The sequence below is a fragment of the Rattus rattus genome, chromosome 2, assembly GCF_011064425.1.
Source record: "Rattus rattus isolate New Zealand chromosome 2, Rrattus_CSIRO_v1, whole genome shotgun sequence".
NCBI classification, from domain to species: Eukaryota; Metazoa; Chordata; class Mammalia; order Rodentia; family Muridae; genus Rattus; species Rattus rattus.
Genome location: NC_046155.1, coordinates 64,619,265 through 64,637,670, shown reverse-complemented (window position 1 = coordinate 64,637,670; position 18,406 = coordinate 64,619,265). Strand labels below are relative to the sequence as shown.

General features: G+C 52.9%; 1 protein-coding gene and 1 pseudogene across 10 annotated transcripts in view; one reads left to right on the top strand and one right to left on the bottom strand.

Moving 5' to 3' along the window:
- The window catches only part of Ebf3 (EBF transcription factor 3), a 117,536-nt gene extending 116,075 nt beyond the window's left edge, over positions 1–1,461 (bottom strand). For 9 of the 10 annotated variants that reach the window (XM_032892379.1, XM_032892380.1, XM_032892382.1 and 6 more), the window contains exons 1-3: positions 1,313–1,446; positions 1,051–1,207; positions 627–690 (exon numbers count right to left, since the gene is read on the bottom strand). In XM_032892379.1, the coding sequence (XP_032748270.1) occupies positions 627–690; positions 1,051–1,207; positions 1,313–1,446 (355 nt within the window). Of the gene's footprint in view, positions 1–626; positions 691–1,050; positions 1,208–1,312 lie in introns of all 10 variants that reach the window. The other variant, XM_032892388.1, reaches the window with a different exon arrangement.
- A 16,743-nt stretch (positions 1,462–18,204) lies between these two features.
- LOC116893104 overlaps positions 18,205–18,406 on the top strand; it is a 52,495-nt pseudogene continuing 52,293 nt past the window's right edge.

The window sequence follows — 18,406 nt, the reverse complement described above, 5'->3', positions numbered from 1 at the left end:
CGCCCAGGCCTGGGCAAGCCAGTGCCTGGGACCACTTTAAGGCAATCCCTACAATACTGGGATGGAGACAGAAAGCCCCAGTCGCCTCTCACTGTTTTCTTTTCTTAATTAAGTCTCGGGACTCTTTCGTCCTCATTTGAAGGTTTAAGAAGTCCGCCTAGCAGAGAGCAGGCCAGAGTGCAGCTCTGGGCCCATATGGTCATTTATTTTTCGAAGAGAGAATGCACCTATAGAAACAGAGTGTGAACTCCTTCCCAGCGCTCTCGAGGGTCCTTTCCTTTCTAAACCGTGCACAGGAAGTAAGTTATGCTCGGCTTATGGAGCTACCCCCATCCCAATAATTAACATTAATTTGCAAAACTGAAAAAAGTCACTTAAAAGTGATGTTCTGCAGGAGCCCTTATCGATCTTCCTTTTACTTTCTACTTCAAGCCCCACCGGTTAATCATGTGAAGTGCCATCGACTTATCGATCGTTTATGTTTTGTTTTCCTTCTATGCCATGAGAAGATTTCGTGTTTACACCCATGTCATTTTAATCTCAAAATCTTTATGTCCTGGAACCATCGAGGGAAGGGAGAGCCAGCGCTCAGGGCGAAAGGGCAGTCAGTAGGCAGCGGTACTCACCATTGCTGTACAGTAGCTGCAGCTTGTAGTGAATGCCGTTGTTGGTTTTCTCGTTATTCGGCTCCTGAAAGCAACGATAAATAATTGCATTTAGCGTAGCCGCCTCTGGCGCGGTCACCGCGCTCCGTCCCCCTCCAGGACCGAGGCCCCTCGGCCTCACACGCTGCAGGCAGGATTTCTGGCTCGCAGCTACGCAGTGATGTCACTTTTCCTGCCGCAAGCCCAGCGTTCCCCTCGCCCCCAGTGAGTCGGAGGGCACAGAGAAGTTGCTCGGCCCTTGGCCGGGCCTGTGCGACCGCACGTGGCGGCGGGGTCGCCCGGCGGAGCGCTCCCGCCGCCGAGGGGGGCACTCGGACCCCATGCGCGGGCACCGACTGCCCCCTACTCCTGGAGAGGGAGGGTGCGATCGCCAATGTACACTTACTTTCTCTTTCTCCACAAAGTCCACAAAAGCGGTCCTTTCGATCTCCACCGGCTGCCCCTGCCTGTCGTAGAGCGCCAGCACGAAGTGGAAGAAATTGGATTTCCGGAGGTTGGAAGGAGGCTGCTTCTCGAAGTGCGCCCGCGCCAGCCCCACGCCGCTGCAGGAGGAAAGGGACAGCGGCCCGGTGAGCAGCGCGGCGCTGGCTGGAGGAGGGGGCCGGACCGGGCCGGGGCCAAGGCGCGCGGGGGCGGCCGGTACGTACCTCTGGGCGGCCGTGTTGGCGTCCACCACGCCTGCCGTGTGCATCCACGAGCGCACCGGGTTCATGCCGCTGCCCAGCGGCTCCTCCTTCATGGTCGTCCCCCCGCGCGGAATATTCTCCTGAATCCCAAACATGAACACTGCTGGCGGCGGCCGCGACTCCCGGCCGAAAGCGCGTCCGCGGTCGGCGGCGCTCGGGGCTCGGCGGCGGGAGGCTGCCCTGGCCGCCCTGGCCCTGCTCGGCGCCTGCGGTGCGGCCCGCCGCCGGCTTCAGCCCGTCGGGCAGGCGCGGCATACACCGGCGGCCGGGCGCTGCGGACGGCCGGGGACGCGGGCGGACTGCACCGGCGGCGGCGCGGCGCTTCGGAGGAGCAGGGCGCGGTGGACACGGTGGCCGCGGCGGCGCTTGTTGTTGTTGTTGTTTGCAGGCGCGCTCAACGTGGTGTCATCCTAGCCAGGCGGCGTCCGCGGCTGCAGGACACTGCGGGATCGCCCGCTTCTGGCGCGGCCCGCCTGCTCCAAAGACAAATAAACGGAGCAGTGAGTGCCGCGGCGCAGTCCCGGGCGCAGGCAGGGGCGCGGCGGGGCCTGGAGCGGCGCGCGCGCAGGGCGGAGGCGCACAAAACTCAGCCCTCTCCCCGAGGAATGGACCCTTTCCGGGAGCCAAAACTCGAAGCCCCGGGAGCGGCGCTGTCAGAGGGTGACGTCGGGGGCGGCGCCTGCGCCATATGGGGAGCGGCCGCCCCTCGCCGCGCCCTCCGCCGCCGCCGCCGCGCTCGCCGACTGACTGCCTGACGGCGCCGCGAGCCGGCCCTGAGCCCCGCGAGCCCCGCGAGCCCCGCCGCCGCCGAGCGCCACCGAGCGTCACCACCGCCCCCGGCCACGCGCCACGGCTCCACGAGCCCAGCCGCGGCCGAGGAAGTTACCACCCTCCCAAATAAATCTCGCAAAGAAGCGAGAGCAGCCAGTGCATAAGTGCTGCTTGGCCCGTTATACCTGCCCACAAGACCTGCCACACAGTCAAAACACCGTGGGTCGGAGGAGGAGCGCCCCAAGTCGCCCACACGCATGTAATAAATACCAGGGCAACACTGGCTCTGGGATGTCCCAAAGAGAACAGCAGAAGGAGGCTGGAAGGGCGCGCGGGAGGAGATTCCAGGGGAGGGAGGGACAACAAGGAGCTGGGAGAAGAGGGTCCCTAGTCCCCCACCTAGGGCTGCACACACCCTGCCGCCACCAGGGCAAGAGGCGCAGCTTAGTCTGATTTCTAGGCAGACCTAAGGCTGCTGAAAGGCTGGTGTACCCACATCTGAGCCCCGCTGGGTGTCCCATGCTTTCTACCCCGGCAAAGACTGCTGAGTGCGTGGCTGAGGTCCACGTCAGAGACAGGTTCCTCCAGATGGCCCCTCTCCCTCCGGTGGCCACAGGAGTTTCGGGTCCCTGGCCTGTTCTTGGGTGCGGCAGTGACAAAGAAGGCTGGGCCCTCTCTGGGCCGACGGAAAGAGCGCTCAGCCTCTCCGGCGACCCGGAGCTGGTGTCCAGTCTGTTACAAGGTCCTTGCGGTGGCCAGGTCTCCCCAGCTCCAAACGCCTGAAAAGCAGAGCAGACACTGCGGGCGCCAGGGACCCTGCCCTCTGCGCCGCCCAACCTGGGTGAGCGCGCGCCCTGCGGCTTCCCGACCTGGTTTCGAGGAACCGGGAGGGCAGCTGGGAGCCGGTAGCGCGTGGACCCGGAGGCCCAGCTCGGGAGGCCCGGATTCGGTTCCCAGGCGCTCGGCCCGCCCAAAGGAGATCTGTGCGACGCCGGACAGAGGCCCAAGGGACTTGGAGATGTCCCAGGCTCTTTCCTGCCACGAGAAATAAGACCCTTCTGGTTTTAAAAGAAGAAGAAAAAGAAAAGGTTTCTGGGCACAAGTGTCGCAGGGCAGCCTCTTCCCGCCGGGCCTGGAGTAGTTCTTTTTTTGTGAATTGGTGGTGTGTGTGCGTTAATATTTTAATTAATCGGGAAAATCGAAGTCCGATTTACGTTATCTGGGGACCCCCCCTCACACGCTACTTGGAAGGGGTGAGAGAAAAGATGTGCTGGAAAGCAATCTATTTTGCTGGTGTTGGGGGTTAATGACTATTGCCAAAGATAAGTGAATTATCAAAGCTGTTGCGCCAGTCCCATCTCAAAATCCATTACGGGGCCGGCCGTCTAATTAAATACGTAAGTATAATAAAATCATATTTTATGACTATTTGAGGGTAATGAGATTAGTCTTTAGAAGCGATCGCCACATATTAAAAATGCCACTGTCTATAGAATGTTAATAACCTTAAATCAAAGTGTATGGAAACTCCTCACGATAAATTAAAAGAAAATTTCTGTATTCCTAATAAGCCCAGCATTTTCCACTTACAGCAGACCCCATGCAAGAAGCAACACTTTCCTCCTGGAAAGACAACACAGAATAAAGTTGGCCATGGGTGGAGGGTGAGGTTGAGAGATGCTTTGTCTCTGTGTGTTCCAAAGCCTGGGAGCTCACACTGGGTGAGCGACAGGGCCAGCGTCAATGACAGAATATGCTAAATGCCTTTTTAGTCAGAGATGAAGTTGGGAAAGGGATACAATGCTTGCTTTGTAGCACACTTCCTAAAATGTCCAGTCTGAGCTGTAGGTGCCCGTCCTTGCGCTAAGGCAAGTGTCATGCTTAAAATCATTTACAGTATCTTTAATTCAGATTACACGCGCCAAGGCGATTTAAATCTGATTACCAAATTAGAAGGTTTAAAAACAAATCCTTCTAAATCTGATACTGTTGACTAAAGAGGGGGAGAAAAAGTTCCATAAGCCCATCACATAAGGTAACGATCCTGCCCCAGAAAGAAAGGGGGTTTTAAACCTTTTTGACAACAAATGCAGCTGCCCCGCTATTTTGGACGATATTAAGCGAAAATGAATGCAAATCTGTGTTCGGCAGCCATCTGGCCCGAAATGGGGGAATCAGCTGTCTCACAACAGGCTCGGAGGCTGAATCCATTTCAGCTCATTTTCTACATCATCTGGTCGCGCACCCAAAGCGTGGAAAATACGGTCTTTATCATTCACCAACTTTATCTTTTTTGTCACTCTACGGCTGGCTCTGAGCTGTAAGCACAAGGTCTAGCCGTCCAGTAAGGGTCTCCACCCTAGCCTGCTGCAGAGGAGTCTGGGTGGGCAGCCCCCACCCCATGCCACCCTCAGATTTTCGATTTGATAGACAGCGAGGGACAGAGCACCTAGGCCAGAGGGTGGGGGAGGGGCTGCCGATCAAAATCCCTAGAGTCTTCCAAGAGGCTGGGAGCACCTCCCCCAGGAGCCCGCTCCACCCCTCACTGTTCCTGGACAACCAGGCAGCCAGAATCCAAAAGGGGAGTACGGAAGAGCTGGCTAGTACTTTGGAAGTTGCGCGGACACGCTCTGGCCAGTGACCTAACCATTCTCCCAGACCGCTCCTACGGGTCAGATGGGCGTCCAGGGACCTGATTGGGAAGGACCCAACCTTTACCGTGGGCCCTGCGGGCCGCGACAGCGGCGGCGATCACTCCGGGCCCCGCGCCCAACGCGATTTGCACGGGTGGCCCTAGAGCTGCCGCCGCCGCCGCCTCCTTGGAGGGTGGGAAGTATTCCTTTTGTGCGGATTTACGGGGAGAGGCTTCAATGAGCCCCCTCACATTTGCATTTAAATAGCAGCATCAAGCGCTTCGCGTGCCACACACCAGTGGGCTCCCAGATGTCAAGCCGGAGTCAGTCAGATGGCCAGTGCCCAGCTGTCCTCCCTACGTCGTGCCGGAGCAGGCAGTGACCTTAAAGAGACAGCGCTCGCCGCCCCCGGAGCCCGATTCCGGGTCCCGCCTGAGAGGCAACTCTTCAGTCGCTGTTTGTGGGCATCACCTGAAATCTGGAGAAGGGTCCAACCTCCCAGGACCTGCCTCCAGATTCACATGGTGCTATGTGTCCTGGCCAAAGCATACTACTAGGTTCTTCTCCCTGCCCGCCCCCTCCACGCCCCCCCCAACAGTATGGGCCAGGAAGACACTTCCCCATACTCCTCCATTCCCTGCCCCCACTTCGGTGTGGAGCAGGGCCTGGAAAGGGGGGGTGGCCTGTTTCTGGCCTCTGATCCACCCCCTTGAATTTTTCACCGAATTGTATCCCAGGTACTAGGAATACAGAGCACCAGGTGCCACAGAGGCAGCACAGATCCGATGTCCAGGGCACCCTATATGTGTCCTTTCTTGCTCGACAGCCAACCCCACAACCATCCTTCCAAAAGTAATAAACTCCATTTCCAGCACTGAGAAGCCCAAGCCAGAAATTCTTGGAAACAGACGTCCGTGAAGTATCAGTGGGTACACAAGCTCCAGTGGGAGCTGCGCCTTCAAGGGGCACAGGGCCACAGGCCCAGGTTACCTAGTTACATCCGTCACAGGAGCCTTCGGTATTTTGAAGGGGTGAGAGGCAATGAGATAAAGCCCTGCGATTTCTGTGTCCATACCACCAGGGCTGAGTTTCAGGAGCTGCCCACCCTCCTCTCCTCCGTGCCCCGGGATCGCTGGGCCTCCAGCCTGGGGATCAGGAGCTCATCACAGGCAGGGGTTTTGCAAGGAACTCCAAAAGGGAGAGCAGGGTTGGTTCTGCGTCCAGGGGTTGGAGTCCAGAAAGGTTGGGAGAGGAGCACTAAGATTTCTCGCACTTTGAACGAGCGGAATTGTCTGGCCATCTCAGGCCCCCGGCCGAGGCTGAAGTTCTACCTTATGCCACAGGGTCACTTCAGCTGGTGAGCAGAAGAAATGTAAGGGCACCGCACGTGGGCAAGTGCAACCTGTTTAACTGAGCAGCAAGGGAAGCTGGCCCAGGTTTGGTTCTTTCTGGGCCCAGAGAATATGCTTTCACCTCTCTCCAAGAGGAAATGCAAGTCAGTGGGCCTTTGGCAACAGGAACCAAGGCCAAGCTGGGCATCCCCGTGCCCTTGAAGACAAATAACTGAGAACCTAGTACTTGGCACAGGCGTCGCACCAACCCGCACCTCTACCCTGCTTTAAAGGGCAGGAAGCTTGGGGAGGTTCATGAGAAAACCGCGAAAACTCAGGGATCGTAGGCTCTGGTTTTCTATGCCGCCTCTTCCCACGATATTTATTTTGCCTCAGTTAAGGCTCCTGAATCCCGACCCCGGGTACAGAAGAATTTTCTGAGTGAAAAACGCGTAGGCGCCTCCTGCGGAGGTGACCAAGTTTGACAAACAGCGCCTCCTGGGGTGGGGAGAGCGGAGTGCGGCGCAGTAGAGAGGAGAGCCAGAGCGCCCACCCGCCTCGGGATTGGTGGCCCCTTCCGTTCCTACTGGAACCCAGCATCTGGCTCCTGATTCTTGGGCAGCCAACGCACCTAGGCCTTGCTGAACTGAAAATCTCAGGGGCGTGTAGAAAGCACTACTCGCCCACCGGCTAGTCCTATTTGCTGCCCACGTGCGCCTGCTTTCTGAAGCCACCCAGAGCAGGATACGGGACACCTAGCCCGCGCTGGCAGCTCCATGTGCACTCCCTAGCTGGAGAGAAAGGTACCAGCCAAGTGACCCTGCGGAAGCAGCAGACACGACCATGAACTCACTCAACTATATTCCTGGAAAGCCCCAAGATTTCAAATGGGACCAAAAAGAGCCTGCGTGTGCCTGGGCTCCTACAGAATGAAAACAGTTAATTATTGCCTCTCTGTCCTTACTTTTTTCCTGGCTCCTTGGGTCACTTTGGCTGACCCTGCAGTTCGGAGTGAGCCCTATTGGGGGGTGGGGTGGGGTCTTCAGCCACACCGGGAATCCCAACACAAACACGCAGAAGCTTGAGTGTTTCCCATCGCACCTTACAACCTTAAAGGTCGCCTCTCCGCAAAAAAATGCTCTGACGGAGCAACGGAGCTCTGATAGACAGCTGGTGCGTGGCGGGGTCTCTCAGACTCGAAAAGGAGCAGCGGTTTAGCAACAAGCTGGGATTTCCTTAGCTGCGTTCAGCGGCGCTCTGAAGGCGGTCCTGTAGGATGCCACAGAGCCAGCGCCTGGGACACGGAGTCCACGCTGCCCGCCCGCGCCAATTTACAAAGCAAACTTTCCCCAGAGAAGTTTTTAGATCGAACAGCGCGCAAAGTGCGCCAATCGACACTTAAACAGAACCAAACTGTACAAACACGGATCGATCAGATAATTTCAGATATTATAATTGGCTTTAATTAAACACACTGCGTTCTAATTAACTCTGAAATTTTAGCATGCTTTGGGACACTGGTGTCTGATTTGATATTGTCAGTCCAGATGTCCTAATAAAATTCAATCCTCCACTCAAGACTTCAATACTCTCTAAGAACAAAATGCAAATTAAATGTAAAACCTGAAGTATCACCAAAGGTATAATCAAGAAAGGTGTCTCAAAACTTCTCACTTTTTATTACGCAGTAGTTTAAAAATGCAGATTACATCTTAACAAGACTCCTCTAGCAAGCCATAAATCTTAACTCTTTCCTGGACGCTGATGGGTGCCACGCTCTGGCCCTCAAAAGTTTGCCAATAGAATTCCGTTTGGAAAAGCCGGTTAAAAGAGTTGAGAACGGAATGAGGGGGACCCAAAAGGGTGGTCTTTGACAGCCATTGAGGGCCAGCTCTTCCCTTTACTTCTCTCACTCCTAGACCCACGCAGGTTAACCCAAACGCTGCTGCACTCCCATTCCCTGCGCCGAAGGGTAAAGTGGGGTTTGAGTTAACCAGTGAGCAACCTACTCAGAGGCTGGAACTGCGACTCCTAAGCTGTGAGGAAAAAGAAAGCTCACTGTCCTGGGCAGATAAGTCAAACCTTCCACCTGGCAAGAACAAACCCTCTAGCCTACGGTCAGAGGGTTTCTATAGAGGAGTATTGGGTGTCGAGCAGCAACAGGACTGCTCCTCCAGGGAAGCCTGACGTGGGCCGTGCAACCCGGTATGCCTGTGGCGACACGCTCTGCAGCGACTAGATTCTTTATCAACTCCGAGGGTCTGCTAAATTTTACAGACTAGGATGAGTCCTACTGAAAGGAAGCTATTCCCACATTAAACGTGTGTATGTTTTCCATACTAATGGAGTCACTTAAAGCTGTTGCTAATTTAACTTTTTAAAAAGGCCACACTGATGTAATTTGCATTTTCTTTAGGATATTGAAATAAAGAGAAAACTGCTGGGCGGCGAGGCTGCCCAGGGCATAGCTAGGGGCCATGCAGAAATAAAAACAGATAAAGAAAAGAAGAAAGAAAGAAACCGACTTCTCTTCTAGACTATTAATAAGCAATTTGTCCCGCTGAAATTTACATTGCAAAGAGTAGAGCGCCGGCAGCCGCAGCGGCGGGGCCGGCACAGGCCCGGGCAGGGAACTCCACCGCACTGGTGGGGGCAGCCTTTGGGCGTCCGGCCTGCCCTCCCCGGCGGTCTAAGCGCGGCTTTGAAGTTGGTGTCTTTGCCGCCAATCGGAAGACCCTCGCTAAACACACAGGGTATCTACTCCAGTGTCAGCAGGCGCTGACATTATGGAAAGAGGGGACTGGGGCTATGCCAGCGCCACCCCCAACTGGGGCCACAGCAGGTAATAGGTGGAGGGGTCCCTGGGGAATGCCACTTTGCCCACGGAACCCTGCCTGGACTTGAGAATCTCTATCCCCTACAATTACTGCCCAGACCTTAAACTAGAGTGACAATAAGGGTCATTTTGGTTTTCCTGCTTGGCCAAGCTGCTTCTATGGTTCGAGTGAACTGCGAGTGTAGAGCTTGTGTCGCCCACCCCAGCCACTGCCCCGCCCGCGCGCCGCCCGGTGGAGCGGCGACTGGCGAGTCTAGCGTGGGGCCAGGGCGCCATCTACGGGCGCCGCACTGCTCAGGCCGCCGACGCCCTCGCCTCGGAGCCCACTCCACCTCCCGCCGCCGGCGGGGCCCGCGCTCGCCCGCGCCTGCATCGCGAGGCCTGCCACTTATCACAATTACCCGACGCTCCGACGCCTTTTTGCTTATCAAACATTGCTTGCGAATGATGCCAAGTTTTAGGCAGTAGAGTAAAACTTTCCAAATGAAGGCGCTCTCCTGCCTGCGATTTTTAGGCGCGAGATTAATAAAAGACACGAAATGTAAGGATAACACAATTTGATTTGTTAGTCTAACTCTACGATTTGAGACTTGATGTCCCCAAAGACCAGGCGAGCTTTTCCCCTTTATTTATTTTTATTAAAACATCAATCTGCGCTGGAGCTGGGTGAACTCGGTTTCACCTGGAGAACATAAAATTCTCCATACCCGAGAAATAAGCACCTTTCATAAATCAATGGTATTCCTGACACATCGATCAATTTGGGGTTGTTAATCCGAAAGCAGGAGTTTTAATTGCTTCCCGCGCTCTCATCCAGGCACCGACACGCCCCCCTCTCCTCCCTCCCCTCAAGGGTCTCACTTTTGCTGGGGTTGGGGGTGGAACAGGGATCGAAAAATCCGGGTACTTCAACTAAAGCCCTGAAAGCTCGTTCTGCTCTCCACAGGGATCCTCTTTTGCCTTCCCAGGATCCTACCAGAGAAGGCCAAATGGACACGCCACCCGAGCCGCCAAGCCTCCCTCAGTCTTCACCCGCTGTCACGGTGCCACACAGTGAAGGCCTCGCAAAAGTTTCCCGCGAGGCCAGACCCTCGGGCACCGGGGATCTGGCTCCGCATCCAGTGTCCCTCGCCCGGCCACGCGGAACAGCCCGCCCCTGCATCCTGTGGCCCTCCCTGGCGTCCAAGTCCAGCGGCCCGCTCGACGCGCGAAGTTCAACTTTGAGGGCTCTGCAGCCGCCTTGGGGCCGCGCTGGGGTGGGAGCCCCCGACGGGATCGCGCGGCCCGGAGCCCTTACCTGAGCCAGCGAACCTCTCCTCCGACGGGCGTGGTGGGCGCCGGAGCCGCGAGGTGCCAGCGTCGCCTGCGGCGGGATGGAGGTGTGCTGCTCCGCACCTCCCCACGTTCCCACCTCCCGCCCTCCGGGGAGAGCCCACGGGCCGGGCCGCGAGCGCGCCAGTGCGCACGCGCCGCGCTGCCTTCCACCGCGGGCGGTGGCGGCGACGCGGCGGGCAGGGGGGTGCCGAGCAGGGCGCTAGGAGGTGCCCGGAGGCGACCCTGCAGCCTGCCTGCCGCGGGTGCCCCAGGGCCGCAGCTGCGTCCGAGCTAGCTGCCTGGGGGACAGGCCTCAGGGGAACCCCGAGGACCACGCACTGGGGGCCTCCTCTGCCTGGAGTACTCTGCAAAGACTGGAGGTTCCTTCCTGTGGGGGCCTGAGGGCAGCAGTAACCTGCCTTGACCCAGAAAGTGCGTTGCCCCCACCCCGCAGGCAAACACCAAGTGGGTGGACACCTCTGCACAGGAGTCTAGAAGTGGATCCCAGGACCCGGGCTGCTATGCCGGCTCACTTCTGCTCTTTTAGGTAGTGTAGGTGAAGACAGCTCCCAGCTGACTACTGCTAATTTAATGAGAGACACTCTGCTGAGCTGTTAGAGAGTCAAGAGGTTGTCCATAGAGAGAGCAAAAGCAGGATTCCTTGGAAAGCCACCAGGGAAGAAAAGTACCTGGCCAGCTCTAAGGTAGTCCTGCTTTTTTCCAGGGCAGTTTCTGCTGGCCTGCGCTTTCGCTACCCTCTGGGGGCCAGACAACCTGACCATTCCCTCCTTCATCCACCTTTGATGATGTCACACAGCAAATGACAAAGGTGGAAACTTTATTAGACATCTGCAGCTCCATCTCCAAGAAAAGGAGTCCACCATTGCTGACCTGTGAACCTGCCCTGGGGTTGTATTGAGATGGCTTAGGTAACTGGCTCCTCTTTTTCTCTAATATATTTAATATATTCTGTCTGCTCCTTTCAACCCAAACTACAATACAAATAATAACAGTTTGGGGCACCCAGATTGGTCTTTAATGGGAACTCACACTTGCCTACCTCCCTGCCCCCACTCCATTGCTTTAACCCCCTGTTTCTGAATCCCAGATTTGTTCTCTACTCCTTATTTCAACCTTTTATAATGAAAGTTGGTTGTGCTGAATCATGAAATCTTTACTGGAAAAGAAAAGTTATTTTGGGCCATTTATTTAGTAAAAAGCACTCTGGAGAATGCAGCCCAGAAATGTGCTTTATTATGATAGCTTAATGTAAGACGAGAACTAAATAACGAATATTTCCCCTTTGTCATCTTCACTTGGGAATCATTTTTAATGCAAACCAGCATGAAGCCGTTTAGGCAATATACAATATTTTAAGACATAAAATTACCCATGTTTTTAATAGCAGCTAACATGTATTGAATAGTATAGGCCAAGCATCCAAAGACAGACCCAAGCTCTTAGAAAAGGTAGGAGACGTGGCCTGTCATATTCCCAAGAGGTTGAAGCTCCAAGGCCATTGTCTTATGATCATAATGGCTCTGACTGTGGCTTTTGGGGGCAATGGCGCAGGGGTGTACTTTCACTGTCTACACGTTTTAGGGTTGTTTGGGTTTTTTTACACTTATGTTCCTACTTGTGTCCATTTGTATATGTATGTGTTGACCTGTGTGTGTCACCGTGGGTGTTCAGGAAGTAGAGGACAGCTTGCATGTGGGTCCCAAGGACAGAACTCAGGTCCTCAGTCAGGATTGGACGGTAAGTGCCTTTACCCTCTGAGGCATCTTGCTGTCCTCTGCAAGCCTCATCTCTCCAGGAGCTTGACAAGATAGTACAGAATAACCAGCCCCCCCACCAGGGTGAATTGGTGACATTTCTTTCCCAGTTCTCCTTCTTGCTTCTCCACACCTGGCCTCAGGTCACCCCTCTGTTTAGCCTTCTCTCCTCCCCTCTCTTAGAGTCTGCAGTCCCTGGACTCTTCTATTAACTGTGGCTACAGAAAAGGAAGCTACAACCATACTCTTAGCTGGTCCTCAAGGGATATTACTACCTAACTAGCCATGTGGACAGTGAACTCTGTTACACACACACACACACACACACACACACACACACTCGGGGGCGGGAGGGGTTGTTGATCACTTGGGCACACCGTGGAGACCACAGATCCCTCTTCACTGCAAACAACAGCACCAAGGGGTTGACTCTAAATAAAAATAGTCAATTCCTTTAAATTGGGCAGAGTAATTATTGCCCCTCCTCCTTTCTCATGAATATTCAATTATGTCATAAGCCCTGTAAGGAGCTGCAGCAGTGTTGAGCAAGGCTGTGCCCTCAAGGAGTTTGCAATTTAGAGGAATCCTTGTTACTACATACAGATAGAAGGAAAGTACTTTTGTGTTAGGAAGGACTTCAAAAGAGCTGACAGGTTAAGCCTAATTCTCTCAGGCATGTCAAAATCAATGTCCCTGTCATCTGTCATTGTCCGCATGTGTGTGCTTTGTCATTGGCCACTGTACCTCAGATGTCGATATTCAAATTTGCTTCAATATTTGCTTAGAACTACTTACCCATGAGAAGTGAGTCTGCCACCCTGCCACCTTCTAACCATCAAGCATGTAATTAATGAGAGGCAGGAGGGATTTTTGTCCCCAGCAACAGCTCACAGGACACCAAGGACTAGAAGAAACATTGGCTCTCAGTCCAGAAATAAGAATCCCATCTCTGGGACTTTTAAGGGATGATACGTGGGGAAGTATTTATGGTGTCTGCAGTTTGTCTCCTTTGGAAGCCTAGCTCCAGGAGGTCTGCCCTAGTTGGCCCTTTCTGGCTCTGTCAGCATGTAGCACACAGTCTTACACATGCAGGCTTCGGCAAAATAGCTTGTTTTTACTAAAGTATGGAGTTCAGGTTGTTTTAATGTACTTATAGACATTTTTGGACACAGGTAAAATTAAACAGAGCACATCACAAACTTTGTCCTTGCCTCCACCCTCAGCGATGGCCTCAGTGATGCATATTATTTTACCGTCTTGCAACCCACCCCACCCCCAACACACAAACTGTATTTTACAAAGTTCATTACAACCTGTATTTTATTGAATCTTTAGATTTCTCATACAATTTATTGTGAATATATTTTCCCTAACTTCTTTTAAACCCATCCCCTACCTCATATATATAGGTCCAATTTGTATTCATGAGTTCATGAGTGTAAAACCATTCACTGAAGGTTGGTTGACCTACCAGGGGCCCACACTCTAAACAATAATTGACTCTCCCTCCCCTAGAGGCTAACAACTGTCAATAGTTAGGCTGTTAGGCTTAAGGACTCATGAGACCCTTCCCCATTCGTGTCGGAATATCAACTAGATTGATCTTGTGCAGGTCTTACGCAGGCAACCACAGCTGAGTTCGTGGCTGTTGTCCTTTCATGACCAGAAGGCATTGCTTCACTCTGGTCCTCCCTAACCTCTGACTCTTGGCGGTCTTTCAGCTTTCTTTTCTTCTAAGGTCCCTGAGTCCTGGGAAGAGTGATGTAAGCGTCACATTTGGTTTTGTCTGTCTGCTTGTGGCAGGGTTTCATGTTGCTCGCCTGGTTAGAGAGCACACACAGCCAGAGATGACAGAGATGAGATTAAACATTATAATCCTCCTACTCCCACCTTTGGAGTGATGCCGTTACAAGCATGCACCACCACACTCTGTTTATAAGGTGCTGGGGACCGAACTCGGGGCTTCCTGCTTGCTAGGCAAGTACGCTACCAACTGAGCTACATCTTCATCCTGAAATGCCCATTTCTTATATGCAGCCATCAACCCTAGACTCCCTTTCCACTTTAACTGGTAAATTCTTTCCCAGGCAAGGAGGAAGGCCTTAAGAGAATGACTTCTTTTGGTTCCTAGAGATCTTGATCTTAGGTCTAGAGAAGTACCTGTCTACCTTGACCATATAGTCCCTTAACTCCTAAAGAACTTCTCTGGGCCTGGAGGTTAGAAACTATGCCTCACCTGACTCTGACACCTATTCAGTTGGCTACCTGCATTCATAGGTCCTGTGGGATCCACTGGTGGCAACCCAATGCCTTTCCCCCATTCACTCTGCCTGTGGAACACCACACTCTCTACATTCTCCTACACATCAAAAGGAGGGCATGTGTTAGGGAGAAAGTCCCTAGAGCAGGACATGAGAAGGAACAGTAGACTTCAGTCACACTCTCTAAACCCAGACTTCCCCAAGGCCAATAACAGTGGCCTTGGCTGCCAGGGAGGCAGAAATCCCGAAGTGTCCTCTGGAAGACTTCAGGATGAGAGAACGCTGAAGCAAGAGTCACTGGGAAGAAAAAAGGACAGCTGACCATGGCAGATGGGTTGGGAGACCTCTATGGAAGTCTCTCAGCTTGAAGGTCATACAAATGAAACCAGGAATGAGGTGAGTCGCCAGGAGCAGGTCTACAGGTGAGGGAGGTGCACATCTCCCCTTAAGACTGGGAATCTCAGCCTCCAGGTCAATGTGCACAGGCCTTTCTTGGGCCTGGCTCTCAGCTGATTTCATTGGTCTTGCTTGCCAGGAGATATCATAGGACCAGCATGGTACCCATTGAGTAAGACTGACCCTGTCCACTTCTGACTTCTCATCCAAGTACTTCTGCATAGCAGAACAGTCTTGGACTATCTCCTCTCAGCTGCTGGGGACATACAACTGAGCACAGCGCCTCTCTTCTCTGCTATGTTCACTTGACACTCAGTGATGCCATGCATTGAGTGGACAGAAGGTTGCAAAGGCGTCTTGTGGGAACAGAATGGGCCCATATGTGAGCACCCCGGGAGCAGAGGAGGAGAAGGCTGAGCTTTGCTGGGGATTGGAACTGACCATCGCTTATTTTCCTTCTGTAGGACATCACTAGAATTTTATACTGAGCCTGACTACCCATGTAATCAAGGATGAGAAAAATGAGACTGTCTCCCTCCTTTTTGAAGCAAGAAAAAAAAAAGAACAAAGAGAGTGGGAGGGGGAGAGGAGAAAGAAAGCAGGGGAGAAATGGAGAAAAAGTCGGGGAGGAAAAGACAGGAAGGGAAAAGAGGGGAGGAGAAAGCTGGATGAGGGAAGAGGAGAGGAGAGATGGGGAGTGAAGGAGAGAGGGAGGGAGGGACAGAGGGAAGAAAGTACGGAAGGAAATGAGGGGGAGGACCCTACCTAGGGAAAGAACAGAGGCCTTCTAAGCTGCTGGCTCTATGGATCTGTGTGACTCAGCTCTTCCCGTGTACTACTCCCTGTCCATAAGCCTTAGTGGCCCTGCCTATTGCAAGGAATTCTGGGAAGGAGCAAAGCAGACCCAAGCAAGGCATGCCATTCCTCTGTGTAGATCAGAGCCATCATCACACCTGACCAAGAGATTTGATGGTCCTTTGAGATCTTCTCTGTCAGTCCCAGCTCTGGATACTTTTCCAATAGCTGGGTCTGTCTGGGTCCTCCTGGGAGATAAAGCCAGAGGCAATAAGAGAATAAAAGCTGGGTTTCCAGCCTAGCACCTTCCTGCCCAGACCAGAACACAGGAAGGATCTCCAACCAACCACTGAGACCCTAACTTTGGCACATCTCTGCAAACTGAGAACATTGCTCCTAATCCTAGGGAAGAGTTCCTAATCCTAGGGAAGTGAGCAGCATGGGAAGCCTGAGGAGAGGCCTGAGGAGAGGGTATAGGCCAGAGGGCACCGACCTGGAACCTATCCCACTGTCACCTGTTCAAGCCAGGAGTCCTAACTGGAGTGGAAAAGTTAAATGTGCCTCCTCTCTCGCTCCTGCATTTACACCAAGAAAAGCCCAGAAGGGACAGAGATGGGTACAGCCAAGCTCAGCAGAGCCTCCCAGCCTATCTGGAGTGAGCCCCTCTCAGTGAGCCCATCTGGGAAAAAAAGCCTCCCATCTCCTGGGCTGGAGTGACAACTGTTTTAGAAAGCATCACCGTGGCATAGACAGCTAACACCGACAGCAGCTTCAGCAAGATTCCTGGAGAGTCTGAAGTATAAATGACCCAACTGTACTAAGGGTATGGCTTAGACTCCCAGCTCAGTGTCCATCGGGTGAGGACTCCTACCCTGTATGGCAGCTACCTAGGCACTTGCAAAACTCACTGCCTGTGGCAAGGTAGCCCCACATGGGGAGATCTGACCTCTGGAGAACACAGACGCTGACTGTCAGAGTCACAGGCACACGGATGTCAGGGTGGGACAACCCGATGTAAAGGAAAAGCTTAGGAAGCCTGCAGAGCTAACTGTCCACTACAAGTCTAAACCGATATGGCCCGGAGAGAGTGTGAGTCAGGAGGGTCGGCAGGATTGGGAATGTGCTATGTGTGCACGACCAATTTGTATTGTCTTTTATTTCTTTAGACAGGCCTCAAACTTGCTATACAGCCAAGGATAACATTGAACTTCTTTTTTTTTTTTAATAGTATTTATCTAATATAGATGAGTACACTGTAGCTGTCTTCAGACACACCAGAAGATGGCATCAGATCTCATTACAGATGGTTGTGAGCCACCATGTGTTTGCTGGGAATTGAACTCAGGACCTCTGGAAGAGCAGTCCGTGCTCTTCACCGCTGAGCCATCTCTCCAGCCTGACTTTGAACTTCTGATTCTTCTGCCTCTTCCTCCTCCCAAGTGTGAGCGCACACTCCCATGCCCAGCACGCATAGTATGCAGAGATGGTGTCCTGGTGCTCTGTATGACCTGGAATGTTGGCAAGTCTACTTCAACTTGGCAAAGATGTTCTGATACCCGAGATGGGGGAGGCAGGCCAGATTTCCAACCTTGAGTGATCGTGTGCTAACTGGAGTGGAAAATGCTTTCCTGTTTCACCCCTGCAGTTCCACCAAGAACAAAGAGATTTCATCACCCCTGACCTGAAGGATGTGGCTGGGTCTCTGGGTAAGGAAGACAAGCTCTCAGTGAAATGCACACACGGGTTGTACTCAGGTACAGGGACTCCTCCATCCTCACTGCTATCTCTACTGCTGCTTCTCCAGCCTCTGGGCCCTAGGGAAACAGGGTATGAGGAGGGGAGAACATGCAACCAATGACAGACAAGGGATAGAGAAGCTGCAGTCCTGGAGAACGAGAAAATCCAATCATAGAACCCTGTCCAGGACAGACAGGGAACATGGAGGCCACCAGGAGTGACTTGCAAAGTTTAGCTTGGCAGTTCTATGAAGCATGTTCTATTTTTTTTCCCCAGACATAAAGTGATCATTTTTTTCAGTCAAAATCATGTCAGTCCTTTTTATTAGATATATTTCTTTACTTACATTTCAAATGTTATTCCCTTTCCCGGTTTCCTGTCCATAAGTCCCTATCCCCTCCCCCTCCCCTGTGAAGCTTTTCTAATCAATACATTTTCATAGGTGAATTCTATCAGCAAGAAGAAAAGTCCTATTGAAAAGAATAAACCATAAGCTCCTTGCATTTGTTATTTAAAATCATATTTATTTATCTAGTAGGAAGGACTTAAGGACCACAGCAGGCCTGTGAAGAGCACAGGATAATTTGCAGACGTTGGTTCTCTCCTCCCACAGTGTGGGCTCCAGGAATCAAACTCAGGTCATCGGGCTTGGGCAGTATCCTTTCTCACCTTCTGAGTTACATGGCTGGTCCAAGCTTCATCTGAGAGATGACAGAAGCTTACCTCTGAAGACTCTGTGTGGTGTTGGCCTATTGGGCAATTTGGAATCTGAAGATGTCCCCAAGAACCCAGTCCCCATCTTCTTACTCTAGCCTAAATCCAGGTACCATTAAGAATGGATTTAGCATCTGGAACCTGCTTATTAATCAGCGGTCCTTAAAAAATAGAGATATAGTCCTGGGCTCTCCAGATGTGCCGGTTTAATTTCAGGATTCCTAGGGAGCAGAGAAAAAAATGAGTGTGCAGAGAGCTGTGGGCAGAAAGGGGTCAGAAAGTCTCAAAGCATGAGAAGGCTTCTCCTGCTTTTGCCAAAGTGGCTGCAGGTTGAATGTGAGACCGCACCCGGAGTCTGCTTTGGGGCACCCACAGGGAGCAGCTGGTTCACAGGCAGCAGGGAACAGAATTCTAGTGAATATGGCTGCTGTCAACTGAAATTCCGCCTAGGACACCAAGGTCCAGGTGAGGATCAGTCCAGCTTGACTTCAG